Source organism: Eleginops maclovinus, chromosome 3 (genome assembly GCF_036324505.1).
Source record: "Eleginops maclovinus isolate JMC-PN-2008 ecotype Puerto Natales chromosome 3, JC_Emac_rtc_rv5, whole genome shotgun sequence".
NCBI classification, from domain to species: Eukaryota; Metazoa; Chordata; class Actinopteri; order Perciformes; family Eleginopidae; genus Eleginops; species Eleginops maclovinus.
The window spans coordinates 20,601,310-20,619,079 of NC_086351.1; the positions used below are offsets into that span (position 1 = coordinate 20,601,310).

A 17,770-nucleotide genomic window follows, 5' to 3' on the forward strand; every position below is an offset into this window, starting at 1 on the left:
TCCGTGGAAAAAAATCAGCCTATGTAAATGAAATACGGACACGCTTTGTAGACTGATATTATGATAAAGAATGTTCTCTGAGGTGCCGCCATTACTGCAGATCTGTAGGCACTAGTGCTTATCCTTTCTGACGTTGACTACTTGTCATCAACATCACCTCTGCAACCTCCCTCCACATGAGATGCCTCTGCTTCTCTAATGTGGATTTATGATGCCGCACATGAGCCCGTTGTGGGTGCTGCCTCCTGTTGAGCCATGTAGGACTTAATGAACACGCGCCTCCTAAACGAAGACGGATGTGAACTGACAGCGCTGCGGCCTCTCCGAGAGAGCATCTGCCTCATGTGCTCGAGGAACAGATGCAGGGATGAGAGGGATAAGGAGGAGAGTGCAGCATCGTGGATCTGGATAAGGTACCTGCTGGTTTTTGCTCACTTTCTCAAAGAGGGCACTCGACTTGGTACATGTAAAATGTCAAAATTCTCCAAAAATGACCTTTATATGTAATATTGTCGTCACTGAGGTTCAGGTAAGGCTGTTAGTTTGTGCTTTACCGACTGTTGATGAACTGCATGATAGCTTAGGATGTAAAATGTTAATAATATACTGACCTTTCCTGGATGACCTTTACTCTCAGAAGACTTCAGAGATTCGTCATCGTTCTTTATTTATATGTTCCAAGATTTCCCCTTGAAGAAAACCTAAAATATATCTCTATGGAAGCCGTGAGAAGCAAAGTTAGAACAAAATAAATTCTAAGAATCAATTTTCCAAGTCAGATCTAAATGTTTTTCTCTCCTGTGTTTATGAATAAGGGAGCAGTCAAAACAAATGAATAAATTCCTTAAATTATTATTTCACTGTAAAAACCGGAAAGATAGATTTCCCCTGTTTATTTTTATAAGTGTATGTTATTTTAATACTAATTTTGGCCACAGATGAGCAGAATAGTACAGATTAGCGCTGTCAATCAATAAAAATGTGATCACATTAATCACAATAATCATTTTTGGCCTTTTAACTGTTATGCAATTCATGGTTAAAATATGTTCTGGAACTATAGGAAGAAATTTGGCTGGAAGAAAACATGAATACTTTTAGTCCTATTTTGAACTTTTGGGGCTGTAATTAGTATTGCAACAACCAACACTAAAAATGATCCTGACAAAATGTTTTATACCCTCACCAGAAAAAACAAATGGTTTTTCCAACTGTTCATAGGTCATTAAGACAGGAGGAAAAAAAAACTATTGATATCCAAATCGATCACCAGGGCTTTTGTGGTTTACAGTTTAAATGTATGAATCCAGAGGTCAGACTGTATACTAAATCTCCCACAACCTTTTACGCAGTTAAAGTTGGTATTTACTCAGCATAGCAGATGTTAAAGGAACAAAGAGAAACTTCCTCTGAGCACTGCACCCACAGATCTATCAGGCACACATGGTAGATTGTTGTGTTGATTTCACAACAGTTCTTCCCTTGCATTTTAAATCAGGCACTAATAATGTGTGAACATGTATTTCTGATGCTGAGCTCAACCATCAAGTGTTCTCTTGTGTTTTCTCTTTAACAGAAAGTGAGAAGTGTTTTTTTTATATTCACTTGTTTCATTAATGAGCTGATGTCCTCACAGATGTGTTGAGAGGATTGCTGGCATGTAGGCTTTACAGCCAGTCACTTTTGGGTACAAACAAACACCAATGAAAGTCAGCTTTGCCTTTGTTTTCTTGCCTTGCCTGACTGGTTTATGTCAAAAATATTCAGCAGCAATAAAATCAAATAACAGAAAACTCTCAGGATTGGTGTGTTGTGTATTTATTCCTTGTAGACTGATGCGCAATGAGGAAAGTTAAGAGGCCCTATTGTGACATTTGCGCACTGCAAAGACAATGATTTTGCATGCCTAAAATATTTGGGGTTTTGCCCCTTATTCCTGAAACAATATTCCTAAAATGTGATTCATGCTGAAACGCAGCCATGCATACTGCAATTAAATACGATGTTCTTCATATATTTCCAACGGTGGCAGATTTTCAACTTATTAGAAAGGTTGTTGTTTTAATAATTGTGCATTTCCCCAAAAACTGTTTATATCCAAGGCTTTCATGATGTTTAAGAGCATTTGTCTTTCAATCTCACTACTCACTCCTTGCAAATTTGTTGATAGTGTTGGTAAAGGCTCATTGGTTCCTGTACAACACACAGCTGATTGTGTGCCGCAAAAACCCCAATTGAGACTCATGATCTTTATTCGTTGTATAAATGTCCCAAAAATATTTTTAAAACATGAATAATATTGGCATATCCCACAAAAATGCTACATTCAGAAAAGGTGAATATCCAAGCGGGAAATGCTTATAAAAGACCTGTATCAAATTCAGATTTTTGTGTCGTATCCAAACTGGTGGAGTATGAGTGTTCGTTTCACCATAGTCACTGAGGTAGAAGAGAAGGAAGCCCAGATTGAATTATGAGACCATCTACTACTATCTGGATTTTGTGGTCTGGAAACCTGATCTGGATCAGATAACACTTTCAACCCTGAGCTCATTGAAACATGTTACTCTACTGCTCAGTGACACCATCTTTGTGTTTAGACAGGGTCATGATCAGACCTGAGTAAACAGCTATTTATAATGTCTACAATGAATACCTTTAATCACTTTTATACTCAATGTGTAAAGCCAGGATGCCTCAACCAGCTGCAAACTCACACCTTTGCAAGTATTGGGATTTGTATCGACACAAAAAAGGAGTCTGCATGAGTTTCTGCTTGTATGTTTTTTTTACAAATGTAACTTAATATACGATTCTAAATAAAGTTTCATGAAATGATTTAATTGAGAAATATAAAATAACTTGCAATAATGTTTGATTGAAGAGATAAATATCTCTTAAGCATTTACTTGTAAAGATAGAGTGGTTATTACAGAATATAGACTGAGGTGTGTAGTTTTCTACCTCATAGGGAGAAATGAAACAGACAGAGAAAAGAATAACTAGGAAAGTACAGTACCTTCAGATCTGTAAGGAAAAACCATCAATCAAACCTTAGTTGTTTTCTGTTTTTGGTGCAGGGTCATCCCTATGTTCCCAGGGTCTTATTGTAAGAGTTTGGAAAGGGCTACCCTCACAGTTAATGGAACGAACACAGATGGACATTTTAATTGCAGTTTGAATGTTTAAAAGTCAATTTTATCTAAAAATATCAGTGTCTAAAGTTAAGAAAACTGAATTGCCTGCCTATTCCAGAGTATATTATAAACCATAGTAATTACAACACATTGCTTTTGAGAACATACATTGAACATTTCAACTAGGGAATAATACGGTGGCTGACAGTTGCAAATGTGCTACAACAGCCCAAAACACTTCCCTTCTGAGAATCGTGCTTCACTTTCCAAAAGTGCCAAAACACACGTAATTTAAGAAAAATCTACTGTAACGGTTGGCAGAGTTAGTCTGTTTCATAATCGATAGTGTTTTGTCACTATATTTGAAAGGAATAGGTAAGCTCTGTTAGCTAGCTAGCTTACAGAAGAGCTGCAATATTGATGTGTTCATGTGATCACATAGTAAATATAAGTCAATCAAACATTCTAGGCAAGTTTCCAGAGACAGTTGGCCAACTTTATAACCACTGAACACCAACAAGCGCACCAGTTCCAGCTGGTTTCATCACTTTTTAGAATCCTCGTTTTCGTTGTGATTTGAACTTCTTGCAGCTTATTTTATTTGCAGCAGAGCTTATATGCACCGCTTATTTTAAAATGCTTGTTTCGTCAAGTTGGTGAATGTTCTGTTGGTTAAGAGGTTTGTTAATTTCCATGTTTTTTTGCACATTTGTGTTTTTTTTATTTGCTTCATTTTTTTAACTGAAGCCCGTTTTCCCAGTGGAAATGTTTTGGCACCTGTCGGCCACTGTAGAATAACATTGTTGAGAACAAAAGAACATTGAAAGGCCTCCTTAATGTGTCATATTAAGAGGATATTGAGCTGGGGCAAATAAAACTCCTGCTCTTTTTCCAATTTCCTTGCGTGAGATGTACAGAATAATTGAAGTCTTTACTGTAACCCAGCATTGTTTGTCACAATGAGCAATTTACGCCTCAGCAGGTAAACTACAAAAAGATGTTTTCTTGTATTGGTCTTTGGATTTTCTTACAGTATTTCAGAGAACATGATCAATAACTAATCAACCAGAATGTCAAACAAAGTTGCAAAGCAAACATTAAAAAGTTTTCCAAAAAGAAGTACAGCAGTGAAGGGGATTTGGTGAAGACAGCACTTTAAACAATTATGATCCTGCATTTTGTACAGCCTTGGTGGTTGTTTGGCGAGGCCGCACAGCCAGCAGGGAACAACATTAAACGCTGGGCAATATGATGTTGATCAGCAGAGTGTGTCAGAGTGAGTAATAGTCTCAGGATCTGCAGCAAAGCACCGGGAGCGGGGACAGCCAGGAGGATCTTGATCACGACTTCCTGGAACACTTTTACAAGGTCATGTGGGGAAAGAATTCTTCAAATGAGGACGCTCGGCAGGCCTTCAAGAAATTGTTTTACATGGTCCACACAGAAAATGAAAGCTGTGTTCCCGTCATTAATCTGTTGGTACAAGACACTGGTTAAACTCCTCCAGCTACACCACTTACAGAGGAAATAGGTAGTTGTTATGTTGCCTAAAAATTAACTCATTTTTCACGACTCTTTAGACATCTCTGTTCTTGTACGTTAAGTGATAACAATTTCTACTTGTCTCTGTTATAGCTGATATGGCATAGTATTTATCCTGAATTATTCCATCTAAAGTGAAGGTTCAGGTGGAGGCCCTATTCTGAACAATTTAGGTATGTATTATATAATGTATTATGTTATATTTCAAAACAGCACTCGCCAATCAATTGATGAAATCCAAAGACTACTTATATACAGCCTATGGACGGGTTAGTAGTATAAGCTAGCTAGCTTTGTTTGAGTTAGCTTGCAGGATAATATACTGTATGATAGCTACTTTTAGCTTTGCTGATTTATTTTTGCTTTTTCCTATACATTCTCGTATTAACTCCTAATAATAGCTGTATTAGTGTTGATACGTGAATGTATAGGAAAATTCCAAAATGATTGTGTACCAAGGTACACAAAGATCTTAATCTATGATAAAGTTGAAATTTGAAAATAGCTATAATTGGTACTGGACTATTTATCTAACAAAAGTATTTATTGATGCACAGGTTTATCTCGTTTTCTCTAATAACCTTTTACAAATTGTCCCTTTTAGGCCTCTATACCTTGTCAGCTTAGCGTGTAATATCCAAGACCTCTAATAAAGCCCTCTCTCTTGGGAGCTTCAGTGAATGTGACAATACTTACATTCACATATCTCCAGTTACAATCTCAGCCCCCAGTTGTCAAGTACGTCGTTCCGCCCCTTTGCTCTCCGTCTTGTCATTTTCTATTCTCCGTATGAAATGAGACGAGTTTCCGTGCCAGCAAGGCAGTCTGGCAGCAGCTCTGGAGAATAATGAAATAGGCTTCAGATACAGTACAAGCTCAGACAGCCTCCAGACAGAGGAAATGCAATATTCTTCAAGTGCTATGTAACATGAGCACAATATGTAGATAATAGATAATACTTGACGATACCTCTATTACCGTACACAAGCCAACACTTTGGGCAATTAGTATCTCTCCGGTTACCCCTGTACATGAGCCAATGCCAGATGAGAAGGATAAAAACTCAATTAGCTTTTGTAAGTGGCTGCCCACATACATACCGACCCACATATTCCATATTTTCTTTGTGAGATCAAGTTAAGACCTTTCTCCTTAGTATATTGTCACTACTTGGTATTTTGAGTTAAAAAGCTACTGATAAAACAAAATTCTTGCAATTCACTGGAGTATACAAAAGTGCAGCTCAAGAGGGATTAATCTATCACGCTCTTCAGCAAATCCCTTAAACAATGTGGGGATAAACATGACCATAAAACTTGATCTGACAACTGGTCATGTGGTTCAGGGTGTCCATGAGTGGGCAGCCAAAAGGGTTTGCAATTCAGTAACCACAAAGGTATGTGGTGAAGTCAATGTTTTTTGAGTCTTCCTGATTCTCCCTCCTTTCATCTTTTTCTCAACTTCAATCTTCTTCTATCTTCCCGGAGAGACACCATTTGTCAATTTCATTTTAAATGAATCCTATAAAATGATGTCTGTGGGGCATTGTTACTCCACCAATATCTCTTTGATTTATGAAGATTAAAGCAATTATGTGAGCTCTTTGTTAATGAGTATTCCTAATTCTGTTGGGATCAGCTGGATGCGCAGTCTCAAAACCTTTTTTTTTTTGGCCTGTGTATTTGCATCTTCCTCTTATCACCATGGTGACATTTTGTTTCATTGTATTATAATAAGAGGAGTTTTAGAGATCATGATGTTTTAAGGTATGTGATTGCAATGCTTTCATTTTGTATTTTTATGGTTTAATATTACATTTGGGGCATTGTCCTATCTATATTACAGATATAGCTGAGGAACAAAAGAGGGGTACATGATATACAAATATAAATGCATCGAAACCACTGAGAAACCAGAAGCCAAAACTTTCTTACATATTGCTGATATCATTTATAAATTCAGAAAAATAAAAGCTATCTCAACAAAACAATAATTTTTCGTTAAAGACTCCTAAGGTACTACAGTACATCCGGTCTCATTCATTACCTATAGTGAATATATAAAGTGCTTAGTGTGTATGTAAAATATTATAATGATGGTGTGCAAGCCCTGGTTGTTTTGAAATATGCTTCATAACATTTTTTTTTAAATCAGGAACCGCAGATTGCAAGCTAATTTACCTTCAAGGACATCAGGTAAACGCCAACTTTAATTAGTGTGGGGGGAACTGAATTGGTGTGTGTATTCATTTGTGTGTGTGTGTGTGTGTGTGTGTGTGTGTGTGTGTGTGTGTGTGTGTGTGTGTGTGTGTGTGTGTGTGTGTGTGTGTGTGTGTGTGTGTGTGTGTGTGTGTGTGTGTGTGTGTGTGTGCGTGTGTGTGTGTGTGTGTGAAGGTGTACAAAGTCAGGCAGACAGCTGCTGTGGAAAAATTGAAATGCTTCCTTCTTGTTGTGCCCATTAACAGAGTTTTCAAACATCCTCCACTTCAGCGGCAGTGATCCTGAACAAGGCTGGCAGGGTTGCGATCGGGGCCAAGGCCGCAGGCAATGATACTGTGCTACACTGATGTTACAAAGAGGAGTGTAAAATGTTAATGACAACAGATTGGCTGTGCGTGCACACATATTGTAATCACATCATCGTCCCTACTGGCCAGTTAGTCAGTCTCTCTTATTTTTCACGACCATCAGAGCTGATGAAGTGCACATACAGCGTCCTATAAGCGCCACAACCCTCATAACAAACAATAACATTATAAACCTTGTCTTCATGGCCTGCTGCTTTCTTCTGCAGCTCCGTACTGTAATGATAAAGCCGCTCAAGTGATAAAGGAGCTATGGGATAACAAGTATAGACAGAGGAAGATCAGAAGAAAAGGGCTACTGTAATGACATCCCCTGCCGGAGACACTGAGAGGCATCATTTACTGGTATGAAAACAACAGTGGAAAAGAAAAAAAAAAAGGCTACATAATATGATGGATTTCAGCTTGCTCGTCTGAAATGTTTGGTGAAATTTAACTTTAAAATAACGGATAAGATGTCGAAGAAACAAATCCTGTCCAACTTAGCTTTGTTTACTAAAGTATTGTTTTGAAAACAGTTCAAAAGAGCATTTGTGAGCTTCGCTGAGCAGCAGCAAGTGGCAATTATGGGATAAGTGTAGAAGAAGCACAATAAAGTCTGGCAATGGGCTTGGTACTGTCAAACATAGCAAAATCTATCTAAATATAATCACTGTGATGTCATTCATTAGTTAATGGACTGTGATTGGACCAGCTTGGCGTCATCTATGTTTTTTGGAAGCAGAAGTGACTCAAGAGGGTGGAGTACGGTACAACTAACCGCTGAACAATTAATTTGACCTACATTTTACAATGTACTTTCATGAACTAAAGAAAGACAGTGAAAGGGTAAGTCAAAAACAAGGCCAGACAATGCTGTGGAAGAGACTGTCAATCTCAAGGTAGCCACGCCAAGTTTAAGCTGCTTTAGCATGCATTTTGCTCTTAATGGGACCATTATTTAAAAAATGAAGATAATGCTGTATTGAAAATGGCTTTAAACTAGCGATTAAGACCATAACTCAATAGGAAAATGTCTACTGTGGTAACAAATCAAGGCGGTACATTTCTCATACAACTGTACTTTTTGCAACAGGTGAAGTTGTCCACTGTTTTCTATTAAAACATACAATTTTAAGGCATTTCCCTTTAAGATACAAAGGTTACATGTAGCAAAAAAACTCCTAAATGCACTTAGAACAAAGGTGTGTTTTATTCATTTTAAATTAAAATGTTGATTTGTAAGACAAATAACATTTAGTCTTTTTTCTGTTCACCCAACTTTTGTTATTTTGTTATTGTAAAGCAACTCAACAACTTAAAGTGTCTCCCTCTCTAGTTCCTTTGCAAAATTACATTTACGCTTCATATTGTGACCGTGATTCATTCTCTGCAAAGGGTACTGCAAGAAGCTTTCAGAAATTCAAATGACTAATTTCTTAACTTTGTTACAGAGGCTATTAAAGTCGAAACAATGAGATCCGTGGCCGGAGGCCTCATGAGGATTGACTCTGTCGTAAGAGGCAGAGGAGACAGACAGGTCCAACATTTAGGTTTCTAACAATCTAATATCACATTTTCAGACTTTTGGAACAATACCTCAAAGACATGCCCCTTGAACAAATTGTGAGATTACTTGAAGCAGGTGAAACCATAATTTAGTTCTGTGAAGGCTGAAAATGTCACTAGGTAATGAAAAGTATCAGTGTCCAAATCTTATATAGGCAGGTATAAAAGATACAAGACCCTGGCACTAAAGGGACTTCTTATTTATTGTTGGTAAAAATGATCACATTTTAAGCTGAAACGCTTTCGTTTTGCCGACGAAAAGCCGAGGACCCTTTATCTGTTTTGTGTTTTTGAAAATGTGTGAATATAACCATTAATAGAGCATTTCCAAATGTGTTAGCTTATCCAAATCACACATGGACCTTTTTCCATTTACCCTTAATGGTTTCTAGCTTTTTCATTAGTTTTTGTTTGATTTCCCCAAGTTTTGAAATATCCATCATGATGCTCCCATTGCATCACCCGTGAACAATTAAGATGAGTAATACGGAGAGAAGACAAGAAAATGCGGAATGTGAAGAAAATTATAGTCCTTTTTTTCTCCCCTTGAGATGTAGGTAGACATTTTAGCAAGAAAAGGAAAGGCACTTTGAAAAGAAAGTAGATGAGACGATGCACTCTTCTTGTCAAAAACGTCCTCCCCTCCACCTGTCGGCTCTGCGGGATGGCGGTGGCTTTGTTCTGTCTCAGCGAAAAAAACCCTCTGCTGAATAAAGGCTTCTGTCTGATAGGATGGGCTGCCTAGGAGACCTGCGTGTAGAGGGAACTATAATTTAGGAGGACATCCAGGAACTCCTCAAAACATGAATGCCTCAGAGACTCACAATGCGTACAGTCCTGGAACCATTCAGAAAACTGGACTCTGTCTCATCATCTAAAGATAGATTCATGGAAATATATTGGAACAGACAAAAGGCCTCTTTTTGGCAAGAGACAATGGGTAACACACAAACTGGCACACATGCACATACAGAAACCGTGGAAACCGTTCCTAGGTTGGCCAGTAGGAATATGTCTCTGCCTATTATTTGCTTCAGTTCCAGGTTTCCACTTTTCTTGGGTCTATCATGAGAAGGATGTGATGCCGTAGGGTTAACGGGTCGGGTCTGCTACACAAACAGAAGGCCTCTTTATCCTGGAGCTACGGTCAGCTGAGAATCCTGAAGAAAAGAGAGGGGGAGGACAGGAGAGATATGTGCTGAGCAATTTTGTGCCTTAGTTGCTTTTATCTCCCTGGCTACAGTTTCTTTTTGTGATCTACAAAAGCTAAAAAGATAATGGATCCTATTTTATCCATTTACATTTAAGAAAAAGTAAAGTTTGTTCATGTATTGTATTCAAACTAGCAGCAAAGATGGATAGCAGTCGTCTGGTCCAGATTAAATATCTAAGAAAGGAAAGGGTTTCTATTAAATGCTCTAGCTCTACACATATTAATGAAATAACTGTGGTGTTCCTGGGTAATAAGCTATTTGTTTTAGTGTAAGTTAGAATGCTAACTTACTCAAACAGGAAGCTGAACATGAAAGAGTTATAGTACTGAAATTAACCTGGTAGCTTGGTCATTAGCTGGTTAGCAATCTGATGTTAGCGTACAGCTTAAAAGAACACTGTGTTTCAGAACAGCTGCAAAAAGCGCGTCTCCTAGACTCTTTTATAGTGTATTCAGAAAATACACCAATGCAAATGTAAGGTACATTTGGATACAAAGTTGAAGGAAAGCTGACGTAGGAGTCAATCTGTTATTTTAGAAATAAAGAGAACAGCAACTGTAGCACATGGTTGGTTCATCTAGCTAGCTTTAAGCTAACAACTGTTGTTTGGCTGTTTCGGATTGTTAACACAAACAAAATAATCAGTTTACTTTCTGTGTTCTCGCTATAGTCATTTGATCTAAGCTGCTCAGTGCAGACAAACGAAAGACAGAGCTTGCGTTCTTTACAAGAATGTTAAGGTGAACAAATGGATTTCTGAAATATTTCTGACAATGAAACCATTCTCAAGATTAATGCAACATCTTCCTTTACAATGGAAATATACAGACAATAATAGCCTTTTAACAACAACGTCCCAGGTTTAATTCCAGCCTCAAGACCTTTGTTGCATGTCAGATCCCTCTTTCTCTCCAATACATTTCCTAATTGTATTTTTATTTAATTTATTTGCCTTTGAAGTGGGATCTATTTTTCTTTTACCAAATGTTATTTTGAAGTTCACTCATGTCTTAATTAGCAACTGGGCATGTCTTGTCTATAAGTGATATCCATGCTGAACTGATACAGGTAACATTTTAATAAGCTGTTAAACACAACAATATGCCATTATGTGACTTTCTAAAGTTGCATATCATCAGCGTATGGCACGGCACAAAGCTATAATCATAAAGTCTCCTGGGGCTGTGGATAAGCAGCGTTCAACTCAAAGTCATTGAAGAATCCAATCTTTAAGAATCGTTTTTATGGCTCTTCGGTCGAGATCCAAAAGGGCTATGGCCATACCACAGCTGCACTGGGTGCACCCATGAGGCATGCAACAGACATGACTCTGTGTAGATTGGATCATTTGTCTTAGCCGTGAGTGCTGACAGATTGCCCTGTCTTTACCATCCCCCTCTTAGTCTCTTCCTGTTCCCAATTCCATCCATCCCTCATTTAAAACCTCCCTGAAGCAGCAGCAGCACAGAGTTCCATACGCAGTATCTCATCTCTTCTCATTCACTCAACACTTCTGAGTGATCTATCCTTACTACATAATAAAAAAAATATGAATCCTCATCAACTGGGTGTGATAAAAAGCCAATGGCTACCTTTATTTTTCATGTTGTTAAATGCATCTTGTGTATTTTGAGTCAAGATGTTTTTAGAATGCAATCTCGGAAGGCAGATTAAAAGCTACAGGAAACTTAACTGCTTATTTTTCCATAATAAAACACAACTGCTGATAAGCATTTTGTCCCCCCCAACAGTGATGCAAAAGCTCCTTTGTCTGCAGACTCAGAGGCAGCAGTCGATTCATCTTCCTTCGTGCTGGAGGAGATATCAAGCTGCAGCAGCCTTCTAACACCCCATATCCAGCAGGGCCGCCATCTCCTCTGTCAGCTGTCAGCTCAATACGTCTCCTGTCTGTCAGCGCATCTTTCAACTCAATCCCTGTCTGTCTGCCCAACTAACATTGCACTTTTTTCCCCAAAAAGTTAGAATTGTGCTTTTGCATCATGTTTGTGTATCCTGCAACCCAAACAGCAGAGATGTTGCTGAAGCATTTGACAAGTGTCATTCTCACACACTGTATTCTCACATTGGACCAGCCACTCATGACAGTACGTTTTCCGTTCATCAGTAAGCTGACATAAGAATTATAAGTTCAAAAAGTGCTTTCTGGATGTCTGTTTTGAGTTGTTTTATTTGCCTCATGCTAGCTGAGGTAACTGTGTCAATCTTCCCCTAAAGCGGGTTGACTTTCTGGCCACTGCCTGCTTGAAGGCTTGGCAGTGGTTTACTCAAAGTTCGCAACTGCAGCTTGTTGAGACCACTGGAGAAACTAATGAGCCCCTGAAGGCCCCCGAGATATGCCCCATGGCCTTGTTAGAAAGCCAATATGAGAGAGTGAGGCTGAGATATGGGTGCTTGTTAAAGTTATGGGACGATTGGGGACGCTAGAGGGGAAGACAGAATGAAGATAAAATTAAATGTTCAATCTGTCATTTTCTGCGACTGTATCACTAGCCGATCATCAAGGTGTTTTTTATTTCTCATGATAAGGATTATTTCCTTGTTCAGCGTTCAGGATCTTTTAACCAGGAGCCAAATTATGTGCAAGGTTCTTCTTTCCAAACAAACGACCTGGAGTAAAAACACAGTTTAAAGCAGATTCACGGTAACATCAGTGTTTCCTTGCTGGACACAGGACAGAGATGCTACCAAGCTAATGGCTAAGTTCGAGCAGCTTGTTTCTGAGAACTTATCAGATTAAACTTCTGATTACTAAAACCCTATTAGAAAATAGAGTTTAAAAATGGTCAATGTGTCTCAAAACCTGAATAAGAGTCCATTTATGATATCACTGACGTATGAGCAAAGGGCCAAGGAGGGGATTTTACGCGGAAATGTTCTTAAAGTTAACAGTGAAACAGGGCTAAGAGTATAACGCCATGCTAGTATCCCTTTGAGGCTGCATTTATCATTTATCAATATTGATATCATCAAGTACAAACTGGTAGACGGTCATTTTTAACGAAATTTACATTTTTAATAACTTTCACAAAAAAATTATGACAACAATGGCTTGTACATAAAAGTTTAATGATGGAGAATAATACAGGGATATCTTAGAATGGAATAAAGGTTCAATGAATACCAAATCAGATGTTATTGGAGGTATTTGGCTTCTCAAGTGCAAAATAAAGTAACTCATGAGAACAGTAAAAAGACAAATAGGATAATCCAGATAGCAGGGTAAGGTCATGCAGTAATCCAGGAACATACTACCACACCTATGCAACACTTTGAAGACTTTAAAAAATAACAAAGTTGACTTCATTTGTATGTTTTTGTCTTTATTTTGACTTCCCTAGCGACTCTGAAAAGAAGAAAAGAGCAACGTTTCTGTGATCCCTGTTTTTGCCGACTGACTCGCAAGATTCCCAGGATAGATGACCCATTAGGATCGGGTGACTAAAACGGGAACTCAATCTAATGCCTCATTTCCTCTCAGAGATGAGACAAGCTTTATGGCTTGACCTCTGCCAATAGGATCTCTTTCTTTCTACAGTGGTCACAGACAATGTTGTAATCTCACACATCGCTGTCTCGCTTAATCCGAAAAATAATATCAAACACATTAGCAAAGGCAAAGGCCTGGAAAATCCAATTTGAGATTCATACTGTGGCGCTCGTAGACCTGATCACTCCATATGCGGATGTTATATGCGGTTTTAATAGACATTTATCCCAAATGGGAGGGAAATCCTAGAGGAAGTGGAGAGTTCTGGGTGATGAGGGGCAATTATTTTAGCACTAGTCCAAGTTCTAGAGGATATAATGTTTTTTCTCAGATTCTAATCCAGCATGCCAAGGAAAATATTGACTCTCAAGTGAACTATTTGTAGTTACTTAAATATGTTTTCTCTTTAGTTGTGTTTCATATTTTTACGTTTCGTTTTTTCGGCCATGCTTGTTGCATGGTTTCAGGGATGACAATGTCAGTGGGACCACCATTTGGTTCAAGATTGAAATCTCAACAAGTATCGAATGGATTGCCATGTTTCTTTCAAATAGACATTCATGGTTCCCAGAAGATGAGCCCAACTGACATTGGTGAGCCACTCACTTTTCCTATTGGACACTATGACGTTGACAATCCCATTCTGGGAAAAATGGCTCCTTATTAATTAAGTGCAGATATTCTTGGTGCCCAGAAGATGAATTAGTGGTTACCTAAATACTTTTAAACTAGTGCAACTAGCAGATCAAAGTTTTCACCTACCTAGTAAAATATCTGAACTTCAAGATGGATTGCATGGTTCCCAGATAGCGCAATAGTTTCGGAGATCCCCTGACATTTTGTCATACCATGTTGATGTTGACATTTGTGGTTTTGTGTGAAATGTCACATCAATTATTGTATTAGTTGCTGTATAACTTAAAGGAATGTATGTGCCTTCTAGCAATAAGTTATCTCAACTTTGGTCAAACCTTTAGGACCAAATACAGGCCAAGCCCAGCTGTGCTAACACACCAAACAAAACATTTTGAATGCATGGTAATCACTACCTGCTATGGCTAATGTTGCTGCATTGGATATCTTTCCCCTTTTATTTCCTGACCACATTTACGAAATAAGAGCAAAAACTGTCCTCCAACCACGGACAAGTAATTGCTAAGGCTGACTATGGCTTAGACCTTTGTTCAGACTGATATTTTCACAAGATTGTCGTCTGAAAAAGCTAATGAGCTGGACAGTGTCAACAGAAAGCGGCGTACTGTCCAAAAAACTTTTAATTTGACACTTCCTGTGTCCATCAAGATTGGAAAGACAAAGAGTGCCTGCAATCCCTCAAGGCTGCTGGGTGTCTGCGTCTGTCTGTGTGTTTAAAACAGCAGCCGCAGCCAGTAATGTGCAGTAGCTCCTTCTGCTCAGCGGGCTTGAAACAAATGGGTTATTTAGAGCCTACTTCATTTGCACTTGTGGCGAAAGGGCAGAAAGGAAATGAGAACCCCTTGACGCTTCAGCGTTGGATGTATTTAATTAGGCAATTCACTCTCTGCTTTGCTGCCTCAGTGGGCACAATACTTCTTTGTATTTTTAAAGGTAATTGTCACTTGCAGCATCAGCATTCAACTGCTTCAGGCATGCAGTCAGGAGCAGACAAAAATTGTCCGCACATTTCTATTAAGAGCTTGTAAAAATAGAAATGCAGGCACGTTATTATGCTGCATTGCTGGTCAGAGATAACTATGGTCACTGGATGCCGGATTCACAAACCATTAAGCAGGATGTGAGCAGCATAATGGTCTCATCTCGATTTCCAGGAAAAGCTAAAGCTTAAATATGTCACACAAATATACACGTTATAACATATATTCAGTAACATGTATATTAATAATACATCTTATTTATCAAGCTCTTTATCAAGTGCTCAAAGACGCTTTATAGAGGTTAAAGAAATACGATAAGATATAAAGTATAAATAAAATCGAGAAATAAAACCACATTTAACACAAGAATACAGCATCAAACACACATTGAAAGGTCTAACAAGGTGAGTTTTAGATGGTGGGGAGGTCATTACAGTCTCTGATGTGTTGTGGGAGTGAGTTTCAGAGGGTGGGGGCAGCGATGGAGAATTCTAAGGTTCGGTGCTGGTTCGTAGAGGGATAGACAAGAGTTTGGCTTCTGATGAGCGAAGGCTGCGGGAAGGGGTGTGATGGTGCAGGTCAGTGAGGTAGGAGGGGGCCTGGTTGTTGAGGGCTTTGTGGGTTATATATATATATAAACATATAACATGATTAAATACAGTCTACAGCCATACTCGTGGCTCTGAGGCTGTACAGTGTGGTGGTGCTTTGAGCTAAATGCTAGTTTCAGCATGCTAACATGTGCCATGATAATGCTGACATGATTACGATCTCAGTTTAGCACGTCAGTATGCTACATTTAAAATTTTCTAAGATAAGCTCTTCCCAAAAATACAGCTGAGGCTTATTGGACTGTTGTTTTGCAGGTATTGGTCCTAAATTTAAGGAAGATCGTTGCTCAAATTCATCTTCAGAGAAAAATGAAGATGTTAAAAATATTAAATTGGAATCTGTTCAATGGTTGGTGAGAGATTTCATGACGCTCGAGGAAAAGACAAAGGATTACTAAAGTCAACAGGATACATCCTCTGGGAATCAGGAATGTTGTGCAAATGCACCTATATTAAGATACTGTATGTCCCCAGATACGTTTATAATAAGTTTGACATAGCAAATTACAAAAAGTACCGGTCTCATAAAGTTAGGATTTAAATCCAAAATCGCTTGTGATACAGTATGTGAATTCATTTCTTCTTATTAAAAGAAAATATATGTATACTCTTCGGCTACACTGGTCTGTTAAGCTGATCCCTTTTTGTATGTTTGGACACCAAGTATACACAAATATATTTTTTGTTTTCTGAGTTTGGGAACCCCTGAGCTCAAAAAATATAAAGTTCATCTCCTGAGGACCATGACCGTGTGTTACAAGTTCCATGGGAATCAAGTTGGTCATTTTGGAGGCATTTCACTCAGAACCAATAGTGTCGACCTCATGGTGGTGCTATAGGAATTATCAGGGGATCACCAAAGTCAATATGATTCATCTTCTGGGAATGTCCGTTTAAGAAGGATATGGCAGTACAACAAATAGTTGTTGAGATATTTCAGTCCAAACCAAAGAGTTGGACCAACAAAATGACAGACCGAGATTGCCAACCCACTAAAACCACTAATGTGTAAGAAGTACTTTGACACTGTGAGAGCTACTTGACCAGCTGTATCATGGTGAAATGTAGGTGAGGAGTTTTTTTAACCATACATATTCCCAATAACTCTCACTACCACGCATGTTACATAAATACCATCAATTGTTGGCGCACACACAAATAAACCCACAACTAGACAAAAATCACCTAGCTCCAAAAGCTGTAATTACACTCAAGTGGAGGATGGACTGCTGCGCCCTGGGGCTGAAGTACCTCTAAAAAAAGCTTTCATCAAGAGCCAACTCAAGAACAATGTTCCACATATCAACCAAGAGTGCTCTACGGCAGAGAGAAAAAAGAATAAGAAGAGTCGATTCTTTTGAAGAAAATACAGTTTAATCTCTTTCTTGTTGAGAATGGTAAGAAAATACAAAATAAAGCTTAGGAATGAACAAACACAGACTTTTCAGCCACTATGAAACATTAGGATTTAAAAAACTATTTTGATGATGTCATTCCCTTCTGGTTTAGCAATTACTGGATACGGCTGAACATTTAGAAGCCTGTTTCAACATGAATGTGTTTGCAGTTGATGACGCACTACCAAACACGTTGCAGGAAGCAGCCAGAAACCACAGCTTCACTACACAAGCTACTCTTGCTGCACACAGTAATCCCTTCCTCATGCTGGAAAGCTGTGCAGAATGTCACTTTGACATATGCAAACATTACAGTATATGTTCCCAAAGGTTCCTCTCAGCTGCCAAAGTCCTCTTGAAGTCTCCAAAAGTGGGGAGTGGAGTCTTGACCTCCTGGCACTTGCCCTTTGACCTCAAAGCCTCAGGTATGCCACCTAAGAAAAAGAGGTAAAAGGGCAGGAAAGGTTAAAAAATAGGTAAATACAAAGTAAAGGGTTTGAATACTCCGATTTCTCTCTCGCTGCAGTGAGGAAAGCTAAGAAAAGTGCATTATAAGTAGTTGGTTATTTATATACTATATATATATATATATATA

General features: G+C 38.5%; 1 protein-coding gene across 2 annotated transcripts in view; it reads right to left on the bottom strand.

Moving 5' to 3' along the window:
• Nucleotides 1-17,130: 17,130 nt before the first annotated feature.
• The window catches only part of ube3d (ubiquitin protein ligase E3D), a 37,629-nt gene continuing 36,989 nt past the window's right edge, over nt 17,131-17,770 (bottom strand). For both annotated transcript variants that reach the window (XM_063879612.1, XM_063879611.1), the window contains one exon: nt 17,131-17,609. In XM_063879612.1, the coding sequence (XP_063735682.1) occupies nt 17,589-17,609 (21 nt within the window). In that variant the 3' untranslated portion in view covers nt 17,131-17,588. The remainder of the gene's footprint in view (nt 17,610-17,770) is intronic.